The 24526-nt window shown below is 46.4% G+C and overlaps 2 protein-coding genes across 2 annotated transcripts; both read left to right on the top strand.

The window, feature by feature from the left end:
- Positions 1–5238: 5238 nt before the first annotated feature.
- Positions 5239–10564, top strand: LOC117855777 (uncharacterized). Its single transcript, XM_072293968.1, has 10 exons — positions 5239–5604; positions 5695–5835; positions 6315–6808; positions 6887–6996; positions 7786–8774; positions 8880–9196; positions 9306–9669; positions 9768–9947; positions 10060–10234; positions 10339–10564. Exons 1-5 carry the CDS (start codon positions 5239–5241, stop codon positions 8163–8165), a joined length of 1491 nt encoding a protein of 496 aa, XP_072150069.1. The 3' UTR covers positions 8166–8774; positions 8880–9196; positions 9306–9669; positions 9768–9947; positions 10060–10234; positions 10339–10564.
- Positions 10565–22656: 12092 nt separating this feature from the next.
- Positions 22657–23193, top strand: LOC117856344 (uncharacterized). Its single transcript, XM_034738729.1, has one exon. The coding sequence runs from the start codon at positions 22657–22659 to the stop codon at positions 23191–23193; it is 537 nt and encodes a 178-aa protein (XP_034594620.1).
- Positions 23194–24526: the final 1333 nt, after the last annotated feature.

Below are 24526 nucleotides of genomic sequence, written 5' to 3'. Positions count from 1 at the left end.
TGGTGGCCCCTCGGGGCCGGATCCGGCGGTGGCCGGCCGCCACTCCTTCCCCCGACGGCCGCCCCCTCCCCGCGCCCCTCCTCGGCGAGATCCAGGCAGCGGCCCCTCCTTCTCCCTCTCACCGGCGAGATCCGGGCGCCGGCCCCCTCCTTCTCCCTCCCCCTCCCTCTCCGGCCGCCCCCTCCCCACCGGCGACATCCGGCGGCCGGGGCCGCCCCTTCCTCCCCCAACAGCGAGATCCAGGGACGGGGAGGGAGACGGCGGCACGTGTGGGCAGGGGCGGAGGGGACGGCGGCGGCGCGGGCCGGGGGAGGAAGACGACAGCTCGCGTGGGCAGGGGCGGAGGGGACGGCGGCGGCGCGGGCCGGGGGAGGAAGACGGCGGCTCGCGTGGGCAGGGGCGGAGGGGACAGCGGCGGCACGGGCCGGGGGAGGGAGACGGCGGTGGCGCGGTGAGATCCATGGAGGGGGAGGGAGATGGCGGCGCGGGCCAGGTGGAGGGTGATGCCTGCCATGGAGGTTCAGCAGGCGGTGACGACCGGCGGCGGCGGCACCGGCGGCTACGTCGAGTTCCTGGTGAGGTGCACGGAGGGGCTCCTCTCGGCGCTGGGCAAGGTCTGGGGAGCCCTCTGGGCTGTGCTCACCCTATGGGCCGTACTCACCGTCGCCGTCGTCATGGAGTACACCGTCGGTAAGCCTGTACGCCGCCGTGCATCACAGTTAGTTGCAGAGATCGATGACGTACAAGACGCATGCAACGTCACGCGTGGACGGCTTGGGCCAGTGACAGCGGCGGCGTGTGGCCGGCAGTGGCAGCGGCGGCGGCGGCGGTTGCCAGCGGTGGCAGCGGCGGCGGCCAGCGACCTTTTTTTTTTATTTTTTTGTGAAATTGTTGCCGAGTGTTTTTTGGGCACGCGGCAAAGCTTTTGCCGGGTGCCCGGCAAAAAACACTCGGCAAAGTTTGTTTGCCGGCAGGATTTTTGCCGTGTGCCCATTGCCGAGTATTACACTCGGCAAAGGGTTCGCCGAGTATTTTTGGGGCTTTGCCGAGTGCCTGGGCACTCGGTAATGTTCCTGTCTCCCGTAGTGGTCTGACCTCTGCCAACCTCTTGGCACTGATCAGCTGTTGCACATGGACTGCCTACTGAATCTTTATTTCAATATTGGTTCGACCGACGATATCTTCATCACCATATACTCTTGCTATACATATAAATGATGTGGATCGCCATCGCCACGTATGGACTTCTTGGATCCTTTGGTCCAAAGAGAGAGGAGCAATAAGAGAAAGAGGAGGGAAAAGAAGAAGAAAAGAGAGGAAAAGAAGAGAAAAGAGGAGGGAGAAGAAGAAGAAAAAAGATAAGCAAATAAGCCGCCCCTAGGCCCTAGGCTGGCCACTGCATATGAGACTATGAATGTACTTATGGGGTTAGGAAAATCATGATACCCATGATTTATATTTATACACGCTTCTAGTTGTGCGAGTGTTGTTTGATTGATAGTGGTACGAGTGCGTGCGTAAGACTAACCTTGTAATCAACAGAAAAATGCTAGGGTCTAGGAAATTTTTACAAATTTTTTAATGTGGATCCTTGCATCCTCATGTACTCAACAGTAAGAAATTTTACAGGTTTTCGAAGCTCTCCGTGACTTCGTCAATGGCTTCTTTTACAACTTTTTCCTTCAACATTGTAGCTTGTGCTTTCCACCTTCCTCATTCTCATTCTATTTACGTCTCGTTATAGCGCCTCTTTAGCATAACCAGCCCTATCGCTGCAAGGAATATTCTAACCTCGAACCTCTCAACCATCCCTTCCGTTGTCACCGCCGGCTCAGCACACGCAGCACCACCACTGGCTATTAGCTTCTCCTCTGGCGCCGCCGCCTCAGACTTCATCTGCCCCGTCGTCCCCGTCTCCTGCACCGGCACCACCTCGCCAAGTTCGTCGTCGCCGCGCTCCGGATCGGACTCGTCGTCGTATTGCAGCACGACCATGCCGAGGGAGCCGTCGGGGTGACCGATCTCCTCGCGGACGGCGACCTTCTTCCCTCCATCTCTCGTCTCGTACCGGTTGGGCAGCTGCGGGGACCGGAACGCCCACAGCTCGACGCGCATGCCCTGGCGCAGGCCGTTCTCCCCGACCAGCTTCTTCCACTCGGTGATGAAGCGGTAGCCGTAGTTGGAGACGAGGTACCTGCAGGTGAGGTCGTAGCTCCGGCCGCCGCGGTCGAGCGCGGTGACGAGCAGCCCGCCCTTGTCGTCCCAGACGTACCGCTCCTCCCGCTCGGTGAGGCAGGCCGTGAGGGGGCACCGCGGCAGCGACTCGCCCTTGCAGGAGAAGAGAAGCCGCGCCTGGTTCTTGAGCACGTCGCTCATCTTTAGCGTCTTCCCCGCGAGGTACGAGGGCTCCGTGGCGCCCAGCGCGGCGAGGCGGTCGCGCAACGCGCCGCTGATGCCGCCGCGGACCCGGTCGAAAGGGACCACGTCACGCGGCGGCACCGCCGGCCGCCCGTTCTTCTGCTTCTTCTTCTTCTGCTTGGTCGCCGCTGCCGCGGTGGCGCGCGCACTCCGGCTGCTTCCTTCCATGGGGGCAGTTGCAGCGTCGATGCAGATTGATCTGTGGGCACTTGAGTCGGATGCCATGCTGGAATTTATAGTCGTGTATGAAAGAACTGTTGGGTTAGTTAGGTTAAGACAGATGCAGATTTTGTTTTTCGAAGTTACGATACGTAAGGACAATGGACACTGTGTGCCGCCGTATTTGAGCGCGTGTACTGCATTTCCAAATATTCTATCTCCAAGGCCAAGGGGCGCGTCTTATAAGATTTTTGGAAGACGATTGAGGCATCGTGCGTGCGTCCGGCAAAGAGTTGTGATGCACTCGCTCCGTCCAAATTACTATTTATTTTATTTATTTTGATTTTTCTAGGTATACATAGTTTTCGCTATATATGCATCTAGATATATTGTATGTCTAGATACGTAGCAAATACTTTGCACTTAGAAAAACCAAGATATATTGTATATCTAGATACATAGCAAATACTTTGCACTTAGAAAAATCAAAACAAATAGTAATTTAGGATGGAGGAAGTATACTGGTGCGGATGTTGGCATTTGTATTGATGCACGTTGGAAAGACAGTGCTATGTCTATGTGTGTAATGTGTGTATGGCTAGACGTGTGTTTCTTTATTTCCTTTTTAGACGCTATAAATATAGTCATGCATATCTTACCGAACATCATAACGAGCATTTCCAAGAATCCTAAAAATATGGTTTTAACAACCTTACCAAAAATTCTATCTCCAAGGCATATAGGGGGCGAAGATGAGGCATCATGCTTCCATCTAGTTTTTTTTTTTAACACAGCGCGACCGCGTGACGCTTCGGCGTAGCAAGCCTTCGCGTGGGCCTCTTTTTTTACTCAGACACGTCCGTTACTACTCCCAGAAACGGATTGGCCTTAGACATGCCCATTACTCCCTTCTACTCAGACACGCGAGCGGAGAGGGCAACGTCGCAGCCGGGCCCCTCATCGGCGGTGCCCGCGAGAGGCGATTCGCGACCTCCGCGCGCTTTCCCACCCGCACCCGCACCGAGGGTAGGCGGCGGCGCACAAATGCCGACGGTCTCCGGACCACCGGAGGGCAAGACAACGCGTCGGTTGCTGAAGGACGCACAAATGCCGATGCGAAGCGTACGGCACACCCCACCGACAAATCGAGGTGAGCCCCCTCCCCCTGAATGTTCCTTATAGGGTTCGGCTTATTTTGGGGGGAATTTAGGTTTTGATTTGGGAGGGATGGGATGGGGGGGATGATGCTGATGAATGATTTTTCGCTGGATTATACGCACTAGCAACATCTCCCGCGGATTTTTTTCGTACTGGCAATTTGTTCTTGTGGAGTGTAGCAATTTTCATGCAGAGAGACATATACCACATGTACATTTTTTCCCACTAGCAATTTGTTCTTGTGGAGGGTAGCAGTTTTTATTCAGAGATAAATACACCACATGTACAGTTTTTTTTCTAATAGAATTTTACTGCGAACCTGTCTACTGTTTTTAGTGTTATGAGGTTCCAATTTTTGCCTTTTCACAGCTAGTGTGCAAGGTGGCTACAATGTTTGCTATATGCCATAATATAGAAAAAATACACATGCATGTCTGCTGTTTTGTTCTAGGTAGGGAGCAGTCTCAGTTTTTGTGCTTCTATGTAAAATGGCTTTTTTCGTACTGGTTTTTGTTGTACCACTTGGTCAGGTACTGTGTTTAAACAGGAAATTATGTAGCAATCTCATGCACACAAGTAACAACTTTTTATTCAGAAATCTTAGCTGCATAAGCATATACTAGCACAGCAGCAGAGTAGACTAGCAGTAAAAGGCATAGCGGTTCAGCTTTTTTTTTCTACTTCAGTCAGTCAGCATGTACGTCTTCTTTTTCTAGCAGTAAAGCTGATGTATGCATGTGCTGGCCTGTGTCCCTACATGGTTCAGCGGGGGTAGTAGCAATTTAACTGTGTTTCTTCTCCAGAAATAAGCAGTAACTGATTATCTTTTCATCCACCCTTTATGCGAACTTTTTTCAGCATGGCAAAAAAGCGAAAACTTGAAGTCATCGATCCAGCCCCCTCCCCAAGGAGAATGACCAGGGCTTCCTTAAGAATGGAAAGGTCCGAGGACTCACAAATTGCAGAGGCAGCACTAAACAGACGTACCAGAAGGCAGGAGCACATCAAGAATGAAACTGTTAATGCTATGAAGAGAAAAGAGGTTGGAGGGTCAGACGATGTAGAAAATGATTTTAAGGGAAAAGCTGTAATGGAAGAAGGTGATCAACTGAAAAGGCGACCAGATAAGGTAACAATGAAACAAGGAATACACACAACCATGCAACTGTTAGTTGAATAATGACCAATACCACACTCTCTTTCTCGCAGTGAACTGAATTACCCTTTTTTAATTGCATTTTTATTTTTTTTTCCAGGATGTTAGGAAGAAAGGCTCTGTTAGAAAACTCATCACCATCAACCAAGGGTTGAACGATGATCGAAAAAAGCTATTGAAGATGTTGGTTTTGGAGGGTTGTTGAAAATCAAATGCACCTATGTACCAGAGAAAAGGTCTGCTTGGCTCATTAAGATTTTTGACACAAAGACATCAGAGCTGGAGGTCCCATTCAAGGGCAGAATAAAAGTTGATGCCCATGCTGTCCACAAAGTTTTTGTCTACCAATGGGTGAGGATGACATCGACTATGAGAAGAAAAGTGGCACTAACACTTTTGTTGAATTCTACAAAGTGTTCGGTCATGAGAAGGATCAAAAGGCACCATCGTTTGCTGAAGCTGAAAAATGGTTGGAGGAAAAGGGAAGGGCAACACCAGTGTCAAGTGGCTCCAACATTGGCTCATCTTTGCCATCAGTACTTTCCTATGCCCGCATCGAGCACAAAATTGTGCGTTCGAGGTTTCCATCCAATTGCAAATATAGAAAATATTGCAAGCTACAACTGGTGCCGGCTAGTTATGGAGAGATTGAACCCACAGATTTTAAGGAAGGTGATAAGAAGTTTGTTTCGGGGTGCCTTTTCTTCCTAACTGTAAGTGTACTAATCTCTCCTTTTTCTTAACTGCACTTTTCCCCCTCTTCTTTTTTATATCACAAGTAATGAATTTTATTTTTTTGGCAGGTTTTATATCCTGATTCGCTTGAAGTGGGCCAGCTTGTAGACCAAGAAGAGGAAATAAGAGCTGCTGGTTGGATCGGAACCATTGTTACAAAAGTTTGCTCCATGAACAGGGTATCCGACACTGAGTTCGGCAAATTACCAGTAAGCCCAGCAACTCACCTTTTTTTGATTTTTCATCACTACCAACTTGTGTTATTCATCACCAGCAACCTATGATATTCATCACCAGCAACTTGTGCCATTCACCACTAGCAACTTGTGTTCAACATTTTTTCACTAACCTTTTTTCCACCCTTTTTTCCTGCAGCTGAAACCAGAACACTTGAGCTCAACCCAATTAATGCTAATCCCACCACAGAGAGTGCATGATTTTGTGAATTCAAACATGCCAGGAAACTCCATCACAATGGTAAATTTCTTTTTAATTTTCATCCACTTTTTTCTATTCTTGGAGTTAAATGCGGACACATGTAAAATGACAGCCCTTTTTCGACTCATGTAGCTGCAGGACAGAGAGGCTCTCAAGGATGTCTTGAGTGATTTCAGCACAACCATCAACCAAGCTGTGCTGCACAACCATCAACCAAGCTGTGCTGAACCTCACACGCAACTTGTGTCAGGATGGTCTTCAACAACGACAAGCATATCATAATGCTGGCCCACATACAAGCGCAAGTTATCACACTAACATACAAGCGCAAGTTATCACACTAACATGGATTATCGCCGCTGCTGATGGCCAACCAAGCACTTCTCATGGATTAAGAAGGCAGATCAACAAGGCAAGCAAAAAAGCACCATCAAAGAACGCTGAGACAATAGATGAGGACGAGTTCGAAGATAAAAGTGACACGCCATCCGGCACTAGAATGGAGTGTGATGATGGGTCAGAGTATGACAGTGGAGGGACTCATGAGCTTAGGTCAAAAAGAAGAGAAGATAGCCCCACGGCACAAGTTGACGAGGGCATAGGAGATAACGATGAGCACTGCAGTAGCAAGGAATTAGAAGATTACGTCGATCCTAAGGCCAGCAAACATGGAGATGAATGCAAAGACAATAGCCTTCCTAGGGAAGGACAGTTCACTAACACAATAATCCAAAACACTATCAGGTACACGCAGCAAAACTTTTTTATTCCTCCTTCTCAGCGTGATGTAGGGGATACACCAATCTGTGTGTTTTCATGTAGGGATACATCAGCCACATCCAGGAGCAATGCAAACAGCGGTGATGGATCCCAGACTGTACAAGTAGATATTACTGGATCACAGAGCCAGTCAGTTGCTGCTGCAAAACAAGGTAATTCAGCTGCCCACCCCCCTCCCCCTTACAACTAATCAGAGTTTAGGCTATGACATGCTGATTTCTGGATTGTTTGCTGAATAGTTCTATCATCATGCTGTATGGTTTTGGAATGTTTTGACACTATGGCTGCCATCAAAACGGTCAGAGCCACAAATAGTTCATTGTTACCATGTATAATAGAAGTATAGAACACACACTAACTAATTGATCATAGATTCTATATGTCCTTCCACTTAGTGCCTCATTTATTCGTGATTAGTATGGTTTTGTCAATGGAAGCCGGTAGTTGCTATATATAATTTGATTGCTAGCTAAATAGCTGTGCGAAGAGTTTTAGCTATAATCTTTGTCGATATGTTTAATTTAGAAACGTTGCACGTGACCCTGACACACCACAGGTTCAATTTTAATAAGGTTTCCTGCAAAATAGCAAGACAGCAAACTACTCACAGTTAGTGTAATTTGCTAGTATTCATAGCAAGCTTTTATTGTCCCACCATTGCGAATAGTCACTTTTCTCTATAATGTGTCATTGCTTTTTCTGCATGTGTCATTGCTCAAGCAAATTATTCTCCTGATGGTGGATTTTTGCGCAACTAATGTATTACTAGTAGAGGCAACTTATGTATTACCAGTAGCAGCAACTTATGTTTTTGCGCAGCATTCTTCCGGTGTTGGTTGTTGATCTCTTTTTTTGTTGTTTGTGATGTGCAAATTAGTAGCAGCAACTTATATTTTTCCACTAATTGTGTTTCTCTTCCTTTAAAAATATTTTTTTGGCAGGGTGCAACCATGAAGGGCATGATATTATAGATGGCGACAAAGAAGCTCACACCGACGCCATCACTGCTGATATAAGCACCAAGGTAGATGGTCTACAAAATGTGTCAAAGGAGTGCTCAATTGAAGGGCAGGAAGACACACACCCCACACCAGCAAATATGTTCAAGGAGGACAACGATAAAAATCAGGGGACACCAGGTCACAGCAATGGCGAAGCTTCCAACAGCTGCAATGAGTATTACGAAGATCTGACACCCCCAACACCTGCAAATGCACAAGGATTGTTTGGGGCATGTCAATGTTTGAGTTATTGGGCACACCACCAAAACAGCGAGCTATTACGAAGGAAATTGCAAATCAAAAGGTCTTTGAACCTCTAGAAATTCTAGAGACAAGGCCAAAGCTTGACACGGGAAAAATGCTCGCCCAATTTGCTGAGATAGAGATTGAAAAGGTGAAGGATGTGGACACAATGGCTGAGGAACTGAATCTGAAACTCAAGGAACAAGTTGAGAAGTTTCAAGCTAAGATAGTCTAAGATATGCTAGTCAAACCAGAAAGGGTAAAGAGGTGTGCTCGGAGAACAAATTTAAATTTGAGGAAACAACTTGCAAAGGAAGTCAAGGTTGTCGGTGAACTGCCACCACTTTCACACAACAAAATCGAAGGGGACCAAGGTGCGGATGCAGCCGGGCAAAACAAGGAAACCTCAAATGATAGCGAGAATCAAGAGTCAACTGCTGCAAGGACGGTAGTATATACACGGAAGCAGAAAGAAAAGACAGCAACAGGAGTGGAAAAGACGCACCAAATAGAAGACAACTCCAAAAAGGATTCGGGGGCGCCCCTCTACACAATTTGTTTTGTTGCGCCTAGTAACTTTTTTGTAAGAATACTAACAAGTTATGTTCACATATATGTAGCAACTTGCCAAGACCACACAAGCAGCTGCGGGAGAGTGTATCAACACCCTTCAAACGTCATCAGATGTAATTTTTCAGCAACACAACTTCACAGAGCAACATGTGTTTTTTTTTAAAAAAAATTCAAGATATTAAAATGTTTTCTTTTTTTTGTGTGGCTCTTGATCTCAGGTTAAAATCAAGGAGAGCAAAGCATTCAAGGATGCACCAGATGCACCAAGCTTCTCCCTTGGCTTCAACGACAACCAGGAAAACAGTCCAACTAAATCATCAGGAGAAATCACTGAGTCAATGATCAACAAGGCTTATGAGCAAGCAATGGAAATTTCAAGTAACAAGACAAGAGAACAAACCACTGAACAACCAACACATGAAGATGACGAACCATGTGATGAGCATATCCTCAAATACACACCAAGGCCTGAAGAGGACAAACTGTACACTGAATTATCCAAGTACGACAGGGCAAGATATGAACCTGACTTGAGGTACCCTGGTGTTTCTGTTACTTGTGTTTTTCCTTTTACAAATTCGCGGCAAATTATTTGAGAAATGCCCCCTTTTTTCTCTTTTTGTTTTGCATGACTTTTGGTGCAGCCCAATTCTATTCAGATCCACAGAAATTTTTGTCAGTGCATATGAAATAGCAAGAAGTTTGCTGATGAACAGATCCTTAAACACCAACGCAATTCACATGGGAACTTGTGTGCTCTCAAATGACCCAAAGCAAAAGAGGAAAAAGATTATGTCTCCATGGGTTTGAGTAAATTTTTAATTGTTTACCGCCTTTTTTCCTCTTTTCTGATTTATATTTATCTCAGGAATAGCAACATCACATACATGTTTTTCAGCTTTTTTTCCTTTCTTTTTGCTAATGGGGCAGATAAAAATGATGACCAATGGAATGTATGACAAGCTGGTAGAGAAGGCCTTTGACTTCCTAAACACAGATTATGACATGGTAAAGTAACTTTTTGCGCTGAACATGAATTTATTTTCCCCTTGAAAATTACAACTTGTTAATGCTGCCTAAATAATATGTACGATTTCATTTCACAGATATTATTCCCAATCCACCAAAAAAATGACAAAGTACCAGACGCAGACGGCCACTGGTTTACAATCGCAGTAAACCTGGAAGCCAAGAAGTTCCAGATCATTGACTCAGCAAGGGCACCAGGCAACGCTGATTTTCACATTTCAGCTGGAGTTCATTGCCGGATTCAAGCAATTTGGAATGTAAGCACATAGTTTTTCAACCACATTTTTATGAGAGCAACTCCATAACTGATGTCATTGCTCACATACTGTTTTTCCATCATCTTAGAATTCTTTTTTTAATCCATTCCAGTCACGACTGTGGCTTGTTCACAATCAAGGCAATACAATATTGGGATGGAAGTAAGTTGCCCGTGTTTATAGGATACGATGAGTTCAAATTGAGAAAGGCTGTGCTTTGGGAATGGATCAACGCCCCTATAAACATAGCAGACTGGAGGGGTGTGTTTCATCCACTACTTAAAAGAGTAAGCTTGCTGTGCCCCCTCTAAAAAATGTGCCTGTTTCAGCTCTGCTCCAAGAATCCGAAACTCTGTTAGGTCACAAGTTTTCTCGTTTTCTTTCCCAACAGAGAGGGAAGCTCAAAGACAGCTGAGATTTAGCCAAGGAGCAACACTTTCTTTTCCAAGGAGAATCACTTTCTGTGTAGCTGTGTCAATAAACCACTTCTGTTCGGTGTAATATATAAAAAAACAAGATGTAATCAGACACTAGTGGAATTATCTGACAAATTCAGCACTAGTCGAATCACTCAATTCAAAAAGTTGTTGAATGCAAAAGTTGTCCCTTGTCTGCAAGTTCAGTTCTTTGTTTTTTCGGTGTATTCTTTTGCTGGGATGGTATGCAACTGCCTTTTCAGATTTTTGGAAATGGCTGGATAGAAATTCTTGTGAAAAAGGGGGCAACGGCAGCAATATTGTGCTGACCTGTTGGGAGTGAGAAGGCAATCTCTACTTTTCTTTTTTTCTGAGACAAGTCTCAATCGCACTGCTGTTTGCTCGCTCCTGCGAAAAACACAAGAGCGCTAATAGTGTTTGCTCCTGGCCAAGCTGGGTTGCAACTACACAAGTCATAATTTGCCACATTTTTTGGCCTGACCCAAAATTCAAAACTTTTTTTGTTGACAGTGTTTGCAACCGCAAGTCGCCACAATGTGTATATATAATCTTAATTAAAAAAATCTCCTATGCATTGATTCCTTTTTTTTCATAAATTAACAATCAAAATTTTTCCTACAGATTACCCCCTACACCACTAATCCTGCTTGATTTGTTTATCAGCAAGTGCCTTTGTACGTCTCCTTCGCGGCTTAGACAGGCATCTAGCTGTAGTATGCTCAATAGATTCACAATAGTCACATGGTTTCTTCGTTGGTGGAACGAGGTCCAACCCACCTTTTTGATCTTGGATGCCCCTGCCTTTTTGTTATCGGTGGGTCCTTGATCATTTTATCACCACCAAGCGATGCTGCAATAAAAAGAACACTTTGCTACATAAGTCTCCATCATTTTTCAATCTACAGCTACATAAGTCTACATAAGTTGCTTTCATCAATCAGAAAGTTGCCAGCTCAAATGAATATAACTTGCATCATAGTTGAATACACTATGACACATACCAGAAAGTTGCGAAGCCACAGCAGCGTCTCCTTGGGTTGTAGATGCACTTGCTTTCTTGCATTGCTTTTTGAGCGGCCTCGAGCTTGCAACACTAGTTGATTGCTCAACATCAACCTGCTCGGATTGCAGCCCCGAATCAAGACTTGACGCTCACCTCTTCTTCAATGCTACAAGTTCACATTGCATCACATCCATATGTTTTGAAACAACGCCGTAGCCCTCATTGTCCCCCATGAATGGTCTCACAATCTTTGAAAAGTTGTTGCACATCCTGCTATAACGAACAATATACTTCCCCTGGCTTGTAAGCTTCTGTGCTTGCAGTGACTCACTATCAACTCCCACATCATCCTCATCCACATCCTTAACTGACCATCTTGGTAAGATGTACCGATTAGGAACCTCACGAACAACAAGTGCATCAAAGGCCTTATGATGTGGCAACACAGCACACCATCCCTTTAGAATTTACAACAAGTGCAGCTATACGCCCCCTCAGATCTGGCTATTGTGACCCTGAATGTTCTAGTGTCGTATAGCAGCTCTCTACAACGTTTGTATGGAACATCTATCAGGTCATCCCCCTCAATGCGAACAATATAGTAGCTGGAGCTCATATTGGAACACGTTGAGCAGCTGCCTTGTGTAGATTTCTTTCATCTGGTGCTCATTGGGTGACCTGTCAAGTAGTGGGCAACTTTTGCAACCATTTTTGCCTCATGCAAGTCCTGCTTGCCAAAACTCCTTTGCTGGATCTTCCTGTACTGTTGAACAAAGTTGAAAATTGATTGCTTTGGGTTCGCATAGCGCTTCAAGGCAGCATTGAAGCCTTCACTTTGAGCTGTGGTCTGGAGGAATGGAAAGAAGCAATGCATGAAATAAGCGGGGACCCAGCTCTCCCTCAATCCATACAGATGCTTGAATCTCTCATCATCATTCAAGCCATGTTTATCCAACATGGCTTGCCACTTGCCCTCAAATTCTCTTGGCGAGCAGCTGTTATCAAGACAATCCTTGAAGTCATTAGATAGATCTTCCTTTCCATCCAAAAAAGAACCCATGATCTTGCTAGCATTCTCCATGATGTGCCACCTGCAATTCCTATGCATCGATGTGGTGAAAACTTCTGCAATAGTAGCTTTCATTGCAAGGTCCTGGTTAGTTATGATTGTCACAGTTGTCGTACATGCATCTATGGGTCCACCAGAAGGTTTGGACAGTCCTAAATATAGGGCTGGACACCAAGACGCATCTGACATGGAGACCACGGCGCAGGGCGGCATAGTCTGCATGGAAAGACAGAAACTAGTCAAGGATTAGGAAAGTACTTGTTGTAATAAGAGTAAAGCTCCTCTAGTCATATCCGACTAGTATTCTTGTAACCAACTGACCTATAACCATGCCCTCGGCAATATAAGATGAGGAAGGGACCCCATCCAAAGCAATTCAATCCAACCAACATACAAGACGTAGGGTATTGCGCAATCTAGCGGCCCGAACCTAACTAAATTGTGTGTCTATGTTTACCTTCAAGTTCCTGAACTCGACAAGCCCCACTAACCAAAATACTACCTCAGGGACCCCTCTCGGTAGGTTGCTGGGTCTAAACACCAAAAGTAGGCGCGCTAGGTAGAGGGTCTCGCCGAGAATCCACTAGCGAACTCGATGGCATAAGTCATCATCAAGCCAATCATCGTGTTTGAAGCAGGCGCGATGTTCGTCTTCGGCTCCTAGGTTTGCATCGCAGACGGCGCTAGAAATTTCCGCCGCCTCATTGCGTCGGCCCCGGAGAAGAAGCAGCAAACCATGAAGCTCCAGCGCCAAACTCTAGAGGGTCTCATCAAGAATTTCGGTGAATTTTCAATTTCTGACCTAGCCAGAGGCTGGGGGACAAATCCGAGGACAACTCGAATTCTTCCGCCGGTCGGATTAACTTGCACGAGCCGGCACATAAGCCATCGTGCTAGTCGGATTATCGCTAGAGTTAGTTCCCATTCGGACTCCACAACACGACCACTGTTTATCAGGCGGTCCTATCTAGATCAAAATCCGATACGGATACAATTGAGGATCTCGACTACTACTCGGATCCAGACTAGGAGATTTCTTTATCAAGTCTACAGCAAGGCCTGGTAACCACATCAACTCCCCAAGGCAGATTCATCTACTGGCCCAACATGAAGCCACCCGTTCTTGCCAAAAATGATGATTCGCGCCTTATCGCCTACCTTGACACTCTCCCGTACCAAGAGGGAGCTCCTCTGTCACCCATCTACGAGGAAGGCGGCACCACGGAGGACATCATTTCAAGCTCGGGAAGCTATTCCCTAGAACGATAACTCTTCGCTCTCACTACTAGACAAGAGGATGAAGAAGAAGAGCAACAGGAAAAAGAAACCCATGACATAAGCGTCACTGAATAAAATACGGCTTGTAATAACAAGTCTGCAAAATCTTAATGAGTTATTCAACTCACTGAGTAAAATTGTCCAATCACGGCTTGCAAAGTAAGTTCGTAGTAAACTTCATGAGTTAGTTAACTCATTGGACAAATTTGTCCCTTAGCGGCTTGCAACAAATAGGCCATCAGTACCTCTGGAGTTAATTAACTACTTGAGTAACTATTCACTAGACAAATCTATCTAGTTGCGGCTTGTAATAACAAGTTCGCAGTTTCAGGTTTTCCAGAACACAACATCAATACAACCCAGAGAGGTTGCAAAGATAGGCTCTAGTCAACGAAACCCTGAAGAGACCACTCGCCCAGAGGTCTACTTACCAGATAGCCTAAGTAATAGCAACCCACAAAAGGATAATGCGATCTTAAAGTACTCTACAATATGCATCTGATAAGGCTCACAAAACAAGCCTTGTGCGCAAACACTCACATTAATCGTATGAGCAAGCATCAGGATTAATTGTGAGAAGCACTAAAAATAACAAGTCGCAAAACAAAAAATAATTACGCAAAGACTACATTAATTACACATCAAGCATCCATAATCGTTTTCTTTACAATACTAATGTTTACTTGATACAGATCTACTCAAGGTTCAATTGCTTGGCCATTTCTTTAGCAATTGGGGACATCTCCCGCATATATTGTTGAAGAGATTCATCATTACAGTCGTCCGCCAAGCCCTCAACAATGGGTGCCAAATCGGCTTTCGGGTAGAACGACTTCACGAAGCTCAACACCTGCTAGGAGATTGACTTGGCCATCTTCTGAATGTAGCTAGAAAGCTTCTCCAGCACATCCTTGAGTATATCTTCCAGCGAACGGGACTCCACACCCTCAACTCGTGGCTCAATCATATCCCGCAATTGGTTGGGCAGTTTCAAAAATCTTGCTCAAAGTCGATGTCGCCATCATCATCTCAGTCTCACGCATGGTCTTCATGGCATTGACCAAGTCAACTTCACCATCTTCGCGCATTTTTCTCTCTTTCTCCAAGTGATGCTCCAGATTTTCATATTTTAATACTAGCTTATCATGCTGATCAGCTACATGGTAATGCATGTTCTTCCAATCTGTGACTTGTCTCTGGAGATCTTCATTTGACTTTTCGAGCGCTGCACCAATCATACACAAGAGGATCAGTATTACAAACAGAATCAATACTCTGAGTCCAACAAGGAGAGCAATTACCTTTGATCTGCTGGTTCAATGACTTGTTGCACCCCTTGAAAAGCTGCTGGATGCGGTTACAATACTCAACGGCAGCTCCATCATACTTCATCAGCAGTCGGGAGGAGTACTCCCTCTCCTTGGCAAGTTCTTTTTTAAGGGCCTCAGCATGGAGTATTCTATCCCCATAGCCTTTAAGCATCTGAGACTTGCGGTGGGAGCATTTGATGACATCCTGTGCCACACAATAAGTACTCGTATCAAGGCATGGGTACTAATTTCAAGTTATCTATCAATGGAAGAAGTAGGATCAAGCACAGCTCTATGTAAGCACCAATACGGTGGTGCATCTCCATCATTCCAGCAACTGCATCCACGTGCAGCAAAGGATCATTGATCAGTTGGATATCTTCAAGATGAATTTCTCCACCTGACAGAGGGTCCGCACGAGTTTCGGAATCAGTTGTGCTAAGCGGAACCACGGCAAGGTTTGTCGATAGACCTGGCTCGAAAGACGCATTAGCACAACTTCCAAAACTATCACCGCTTCAATTTCCATCTCTGGCTCGGGGGCTGGCACTACAACGTCAGTCAAAGATGATATGACATCTCGCATCAACGGTGCTACAAAAGACACAGCACCTGTACTACTCGTCATCGCAGGCTGATTCTCTGGCTATGGACTTACTTGGGCCGGGACAACAACCTGGACCGAGAGGCTACCGTCATCAGTAACGGGCCTCAAGCTAGGCCCTCCAAGGTCCATATTAGAGGATTTCCTGCATAAGACAAAGCTTTAGAGACACAACAAGTCGATCATAAGCTACCATTAGTACTCAAAGGAGCAGCAACACATACCTTGTAGATCTCATCAACTTCAAAGAGGGTTCTCTTGTAAGGCGCAACAGCTTGATGGTAGGAGATGGTCTCTTTGGCGCAGCTTGAATGGTTGCAGCACGATCATTGCCAGCCTTAGCCACTGCATCTACTTTTCGAGTTGTTCTTGCGCCGACAGGGTCCACCACCAATCTAGATATGTTGCTATCAACAGCAATAGGAGGCTACGGATCATCTTCAATATTGATCACCTCCTCAATGACCGGTAACCTATCTTGCATAGCCAGAGCAGCCACCTTCTCAGCATCCGTCACTGGCTCGAGTACCTGCAAACCACCAATGTCATCCTAAGTAGGCACGGTGGTGACATTGGAATCGCCTACTGGGAGTACACAATCCTCATGATCTTGTCCTTCCTCATAAGTAATTACCGCAGGAGGCACATCTTCAGCAGTGATAGACTTCTTCACGGGCCGTTTCGCAGCAATGGTTCAGTTCTTCTTCGATGGCGGAGGGATTGTGGCTTCCAACTCGTCAGCAGCCGAGCATTTCCTTGCTCCTGAGGAAGACCTAGCCTTAGCAGATGGCTGAGCCTTGACTTCATCTGCAGCGTCAGAGCTAGTGCTGCTAGAGGACTCGAGTACCTCCTCCTCCTGGTCATCATCACTCTTTGTGCTCTCCGTCATATACACGCGAGGAGCAGCTTCGCAAGTAACGTCCGATCCGGGAGGAGGAGGAGTAGAGAAGTGCAAGCCGACATCTTCCTCCAAAGAAAAAACAAGTTAACAAACCCAACAACTTCACATAAGTACTTGGGGGCTACGGCCACGGGTACTTACAGGCTTTGGCGGGTTGGCGGCACTGAATTCCCGCACAATAGTGGGGATCTTGCCCACGTTCTTGAACATCTGATTCAGCCTCACCATAATTTCATCTGTACTGAGCTCATCAGGAGACAGTCTAAATGGATTATTAACACCAGTATACTCATAGCCCCAGTGGCATCACTGGTAAAAGGACTGGATTCGTCACTTCATAAAACTGAAGGTTACTCCAATTCCAATGAGCCCTTCTTGCTTCAGCTTGGCTATTCTATCAATGAGATCGGGTAGTTGGAGGCAATCCCCATGTGTTGGCTCATAAAGCCACCGGTTATTCCAGGAGGGGCGATGTGTAACGGCCCAGTCCCAAATATGGCTTAGTCCTACTCGCACGTAGAGTAAAACACACACTCGCATCAACCCTGCTTACGCTTTCGTCCTCACTTCGCATAAAAAAGTTAACCTGGGGATTGCAATGCATTTGGCACTTGGTGAAACCTACCCTCAACAAGCAAGGCGGGACTATTATCCACACACATGACATGCCGCTCACATGGTCCTCTAGTGGGTTCAATTCATCCTTAGTTGGGCCGGGATGTCACACGATGTCCTGTCAGCTTGGTTAGTTTTGAATCGTGGTTGCCAATGTAGCACCATATTTCCTTCCACCTAGCATTAGAGTCTATCAACTCATAATCCAGATACGAGTTGATGAGTTTCTCCCGCATCTGGATACCAGCGCCTCCAACTACTAGAGTGTGTTCCCTCATCGGTTGCGGCTTTACACGGAAAAAATTTCTGGAATAACTGGAAGTGAGGCTTGATATTCAGAAAGGCTTCGCAGAAGTGAACAAAAATGGCAATGTGGAGAATACTGTTAGGGTTCAAATGAATCAGCTCCAACTTATAGTAATCCAGAAGACCTCGGAAGAAATTAGAAGATGGCAATGCAATGCCGCACTCGATGAAGTGAGCAAAAATTACCGTTTCATTGGGGTGTTCCTCCAATGGCCACGGATTGCCATAGGCGGATCTCCAACTGATGAAGTCTTGATTTTGGAGCAGCTTAGAGGCCACAAGCGCCTTGATCCCCTCCTCTTTCAAGGATGACCACTTCCAAGCACAAGCGGGAGTTGGTGGCGCGGTCTAATCGATTTTCCCGGACTTTGGCACCGGCAACTGAAGATTTTTTCCCTTACTAGATCCTTTTTTCTTCTTCTCCCCCTCGGTAGGCTTAACAACAGCAGTTTTTCTCCCCATCCTTGATGTCACGAGCTTTTTCTACCGCATACGCTTGGGGGCTGAGTGGTGGGGGACGGTGGTGCTAGTGCTCGGAGATCGGGCAGTGGTGGCGCTAGGGCTCAGGTGCGGAAGTTGGAAAGGCAAATGGCAAGGGTAACATAGAAGGGATAAGTTCCTCCATCATTTATAATAGCAGCACAGTAATAACTGTGCAATTAAAGGGATTTTGATTTAAAGGATTCCCTCAAATCAGGAAACCTGATTGGCAGTTACCTTTATTTTCGTAGAAGATAAGATTTCCTTCAACAGATAGTCACGTTGACCAAAGTTTCACCCTTATACCCACCAAACTAGTCGGCCAAAGGCTCGGGGGCTATGTGCCACGTGTCCATCGACAAAAAGTTTTTTCTCCGGATTTTAAGGGGAAAGTGATGCAAATTACGGATTGACCCTCTGCCTGATTCTTCGATTCAACCTAAGGCGCGGCTCGGGGGGCTACTCCATATGTATAAAATTCAAGGTTGAAAGATAGAAGACTAAAATTAAATGACGCTTGAGCACATTCTAGACACATGTCAGTTTTCGGGAACCATTGAAGATTCAACCAGACGAAGTACTCGAAGAGCACCAAAACTAGTCGGTGTAGTCTACAAAAGTACTCAGAACTGCTATATTTGACTAAAAAGTATTTGGGGGCTTGTCGTACATACATCTATGGGCCCACCAGAAGGTTTGGATAGTCCTTAAATATAGGGCTAGACACCAAAATGCATCTGACATGGAGACCATGGCGCAGGGCAGCATAGTCTATGTGGAAAGATAGAAACTAGTCAAGGATTAGGAAAGTACTTGTTGTAATAAGAGTAGAGCTCCTCTAGTCGTATCCGACTAATATTTTTGTAACCAACCGACCTATAACCCTAACCCCGGCAATATAAGGCCAGGTAGGGACCCCTTCCAAAGCAATTCAATCCAACCAACACACATAGGCGTAGGGTATTGCGCAATCTAGCAGCTCGAACCTATCTAAATTGTGTGTCTGTGTTTACCTTCGAGTTCCTGATCTCAACAAGCCCTACTAACCAGAACAATACCTCAGGCACCTTCCTCAGTAAGTTGCCGGGTCAAAACACCAACAACAGGATCTTTCCCACCCATCGCTTTCTTGAATTCAGTAAACACCCATATAAACCCATCGGTCTTCTCATTTCTCAAGACCTACAACCCAGCTGTATACTTAAGCCATTCCTATCAATCCCTGAAATTTTGTTGAACAAAAAACAAATTAGAGCTGACCACCAAAACTTAAGTTGTATATATTTTGCAAGTAGCAATATTTTTTTATTTCAGAAGCAGAAACTTATGTGCAATCATATAATCATTTTGTATATATTTGAAGTAGCAACTTATGTTCAGTCACACAGCAAGTCTGTCATGGCATGTCTTTTTCAACAACATCAACTTAAGTTTCGTTTAGTCATGCCATGTGCAAATTTAGAGCTAAGGAGATTGGAGGAGGGGGAAGGGGGAGGGTATTGTTTACCTAGGAAAGGTGCACATGGCATATTGTATGCATTTGTCAAATATGTTGTGTTAAAAGATATACAATCACCGTAGAGCTCATACAACTTCCTTGCTGCACCATCCACCCAAAACAAATTCTCAACCCTATCCTCGTCATCAATGTTGTACATACATCTATGAGCCCACCAGAATGTTTGGATAGATCCACATATGGAGCTATACACTGAGACATATTAGACATCGAGGCTATAGTGCAGGACGACGTAGTCTACATGGAGTCCAAGGGACTAGTCGAGGACAAGGAAACTACTCTTCCTAGTCGGAACAGAATTCTCTGGTCGAATCCGACTAGTACTCTTGTAAGACAACCGACCTGTAACCCTGCTCCCCCAGCATACAAGGGCGGGCATGGACCCCCTCCAGACAAGTTCAATCAAATACGAGCAAGCTACACACAGAACGTAGGGTATTACGTGATCTAGCGGCCCGAACCTATCTAAATCGCGTGCCTACGTACACCATCGAGTTCCTGATTTCAGCGACACCCACCAACTAAAACTCTACCTCGGGTACTCCCTTGGTAGGTTGCCGGGTTTAAACACCGACAGCTGGCGCACCAGGTAGGGGCAGTCGCCAAAACTCCCCTTGCAAGTTCAATGGCTCAAGTGATCATCAAGCCCGCAGTCGCGTTCATAGCAGGCACGACGTTCATCTTTGGCTCCTGGGTTTGCATCACAGACGGCGCTAGAAACTTCCACCGCTACATCGCGAAGGCTCCGGAGAAGAAGCTCCACGACATCAACCTTCGTCATCAAGCCACGGAGGATTTTATCGAGAACAAATTTTTCGATCTAACTAGAAGCGAGTTCGAGTACAACTCGAGCTCTACATCCACTCGAATTGATCCCCACGAGCAGGCAATCTGGCCATCGTGTGAATCAAACCAAACTCCGAGTCAATTCCCGTTTGGACTTCGTAACGCGATTTCTATCCATCAATCAACCCTGTCCAAATTGCAATCTGACTTGGAGGTGCTTGAGGACCGTGATTTTGATCTCTACTCAGATTTTGTTGAGAAGACCCCTTTATCAGGTCCACAGCAGAGCCTAGTGATTACTTCAACACCTCAAGGAAGATTCGTCTACTGGCCAGACATTAAGCCGTCCTTTCTTGCCCAAGACAACGAATCACGTCTCATCGCCCACCTCAACATTCTTCCGTACCAGGAGGGAACACCCTTGTCCCCTCTCCATGAAGACGATGGCTCCATAGAAGTCATCACCTCGAGCTCTGGTACCTATTCTCCAGACAGAGAACTCTTTGCTCTTATCATAGTGGGTGATGGGGAGGCAGCGATCAACGACAACCAGAGTGGAATCCTTGCCAGGAGCGTCACCCAGATCATGTCTCCAGGATGAACTCTCTGCCAACGTCGTCGAGGAAGAAACCGAAAGGCAGAGAACCCGACGGCGAGCAAGGAATGCATCGAGAGCAGAACGTCACCGACAATTGGCAAGTCAGCTCCCGATCACCAACCTAGACAAAGCTTTTGAGGTAGTGCAAACGTGGCAGCACCAAACGCCCCTCACCATTGTCGCTTCCATTGACCTCATCACTCGCGCCATGCCACAAGACAAGTACACCATAGTATTATCATAGTTAGCGGAACATGCCTACAAACTACTCAATAGGTAGAACCCGATTCCTTCAATATCACATACCCCATCGGTGTGAAGTCAACACGGCAGTATCCACAGAGACCATGCAGGACCCTCAGTTCGACTACATGAGGATGCCAGACATAACTGAGGTGCAATTGAAAGCCCAAGACAGAATAGAGATATACCATAGGGTAGTCAAACAACTTCTACGGGAGGCCGCCGCCACCGTAGAGCTGACCCCAAACCCGCACATGACATCAAGGACCTCCGACAAAAGATAAATAGCAATCGCGACACCCGAAACATCATCAATGGACGGCGTCATGAACGCGAACTCGAAGATAATTACAGGGGCGACGACAATGACAGCTTCCCCCACCTTTACAAGTCGGGTCAGAAAGACTATCCTACCTAATAAATTCACACCTCTGGGTATCTCCAAGTACGATGGCAAGCAAGACCCAGTCCAATGGTTGCGATGCTACTCACTGTCAATTCAAGCTATAGGGGGCACTGATAACACAAAAGTCATATATTTTCCCATATGCATGGAAACTGCACCACTAACTTGGCTCGAGTCCTTCAAGCCAAACTCGATCGACTCTTGGCAAGACCTGAAGAAGGCGTTCACCAATAATTACGCGGGAGCAATGCAGCGTTCGGGCAACAGAATCGACTTGGCACAAGTCAAACAGCGGCGAGACGAGACTCTGAGAAGCTACCTGCATCAGTTTTTCGACAAGAAAGCCACTATCGTAGACATCTCAAAAGAAGACGTAATTGACTGCTTTTAGAACAGTCTCTACGATCGCCGCATGTTTCAGGACTTCAGCAGACGACATCCTCTAGATGTCAAATCACTCAAAACCATGGCACAATCTTGGGCAGATGAAGAAGATAAAGAGATCTAAAGGTTCGAGTTGAATCGCAATCAAGGCCAACACAACAACAATCAAGGCAACGGACAGGACCATGACAAGAACCATAATGGTGACCATCGAAGTAACTACTCGAGAGGTCAAAACCGCAAGTGCAAGCCAGACAACATTGTCGTAGTGATGTCGCAATTGGCCAAGAAAGGATCCAGCAAACATGAATACAGGCCTACTTTCAGCAAGCTTCTGAAGAAACAATGCCTGTGGCACCTGCGATAGACTGCTACAGCCTACGCAGAGTAATGAAGGAGTTGCCAAAACCCTTGAGCACCAATGACAAGGGAAAAGCCAAGGTAGACGAAGGCCAAGACGGCGAGGGCAAGTTTCAGACCCCATCCAAGACTCTCAACGTCATTTTTGGTGGAATCCCAGGTACCGCCTCCAAGCAGTCTCAAAAGCTAGTACTTTGGGAAATCATGTCCATTGAGCCTACTATCCCAGCACCTCTTAAGTGGTCTGAGATGCCAATTACCTTCTCCAGGAAGGATCAGTGGACAAATTTCTCAGAATCGGGATGATTCCCTCTCGTCCTGGACCTAGGTGTTGCTGGCTCCAGACTTACCAAGGTACTCATCGATGGCGGTAGTGGTCTCAACGTCTGCTCACCAAGACTTTAAAGAAGATGGGCCTCAACATCATAGAAATGCTTACCCCGACGAGCTCTCCATTCTACAGGATTGTCCCAAGCAACGCAGCTATACCTCTTGGACAAGTAGTCCTACTAGTTACCTTTGGGACCAAGAAGCACTACCGGACCGAGTACATCCGGTTCAAGGTGGCAGACTTTGAGACTTCTCATCACGCCATCCTTGGAAGGCCAGCATTGCCCAAGTTCATGGCCATCCCGCATTATGTGTACTTAATACTCAAGATGCTGGGACCTAAGAGAGTCCTCTCCCTCCGCGAAGACTTGAAGAAATCATACAAGTGTGACACCGAAGCCGTCGAATTGTCCACGACTACTCAAGTACCCAATTCAATACAACAAGTCTTCGCCGCTTCAAAGAAGCTCTCCCCTACAGAACTCGAAATTCCAAAGAATAAGTCAGGAGCTACCAAGGTCAAGCCGGCAAATGACATGGACTCCAAAGCCATCAACCTCGAAACCGGTGACACCTCCAAGACCGCCCTGATTAGCACAGGGCTGGATGCTAAATAGGAAAGTGCGCTTGTCAATTTCCTTTGGGCTAACTGGGACATTTTCGCATGAAAACTAGCAGACATGCCAGGCGTGCCCTAGGAGCTGATCAAGCACTCACTTAATGTAGATCCTAAAGCTACTCCAAAGAGACAACGACTACGACAATTCACCCAGGACAAAAGAGAAGCCATCAAGAAAGAGTTGGCAAAACTACTTGCGGTAGGTTTCATCAAAGAAGTCTTCCATCCTGAGTGGCTCGCCAATCCCATCATGATTCAGAAGAAGAACAACAACGAATGGAGGATGTGCGTTGACTATACAGATCTCAACAAGCATTGTCCAAAGGACCCTTTCGGGCTCCCGAGGATCGACCAAGTCGTCGACTCCACAGCTGGATGTGCACTACTCTGTTTACTAGATTGCTACTCAAGGTACCACCAGATAGCTCTCAAGGAAGAAGATCAGGCCAAGACCGCATTTATCACCCCTTACGGAGCTTTCTGTTACACGACGATGTCCTTCGGGTTGAAGAACGCAGATGCCACCTACCAACGCGCAATGCAAATGTGCTTTGAGAAACAGCTACACCGCAATGTTGAGACTTACGTGGACGACGTGGTAGTCAAACCAGAGATCCAGATGACCTCATCGCCGACTTGGAAGAAACCTTCGTCAATCTGCGGACTTTCCGGTGGAAGCTCAACCCAACGAAGTGCGTCTTTGGCATACCATTTGGAAAACTACTCGGGTTCATCATCAGTCATAGAGGCATTGAAGCAAACCCTGAGAAGATATCCGCCATCATCGATATGCAAGCTCCATCCGATATCAAGGACGTTCAGAAGCTGATTGGGTGCATGGCGGCCCTCAACAGATTTATTTCAAGGCTTGGAGAACGAGGCCTTTCCTATTTCAAACTATTCAAGTGGCAAGACAAGTTTTAATGGACCAAGGAGGCAGACAAAGCCCTACTGCAATTGAAGGATTTCTTATCAAAACCACCGATCTCATGGCACCCACTCCTAATGAAGACGTGCTGCTATATATCGCCGCAACTAATCATGTCGTAAGCACGGCAATAGTAGTCGAGAGATCCTGAAATTGCTGTATGCCATGCTACTTACCTCACGGAAGCTGCGGCACTACTTCCAGGAACACATGATCTCCGTTATCACCGACTTCCCCCTGGGCGAGATTCTCCACAATTGAGACGCTACAGGTAGGATCTCAAAATGGGCAGTAGAACTCGGAGTGATGTCCCTCGAATTCAAGCCAAGAACCATGATCAAATCCCAAGCTCTAGTCGACTTCATGGCAAAGTGGTGGGAAAATCAACTACCAACGCTGGTAG

Source organism: Setaria viridis, chromosome 5 (genome assembly GCF_005286985.2).
Source record: "Setaria viridis chromosome 5, Setaria_viridis_v4.0, whole genome shotgun sequence".
Classification (NCBI taxonomy): Eukaryota; Viridiplantae; Streptophyta; class Magnoliopsida; order Poales; family Poaceae; genus Setaria; species Setaria viridis.
The sequence above is the reverse complement of the archived record's forward strand: the minus strand, read 5'-3'. Positions and strand labels throughout refer to the sequence as shown.

Bases quoted from the DNA above. Each gene is read 5' to 3' on its own strand.
- LOC117856344 (XM_034738729.1), top strand. From the start codon at position 22,657: ATGGGCCTCAACATCATAGAAATGCTTACCCCGACGAGCTCTCCATTC.
- LOC117855777 (XM_072293968.1), top strand. From the start codon at position 5,239: ATGGGTGAGGATGACATCGACTATGAGAAGAAAAGTGGCACTAACACT. The intron at 5,605-5,694 runs GTAAGTGTACTA...TTTTTTTGGCAG, and splicing joins GGTGCCTTTTCTTCCTAACT to GTTTTATATCCTGATTCGCT. The intron at 6,809-6,886 runs GTACACGCAGCA...GTTTTCATGTAG, and splicing joins ATAATCCAAAACACTATCAG to GGATACATCAGCCACATCCA.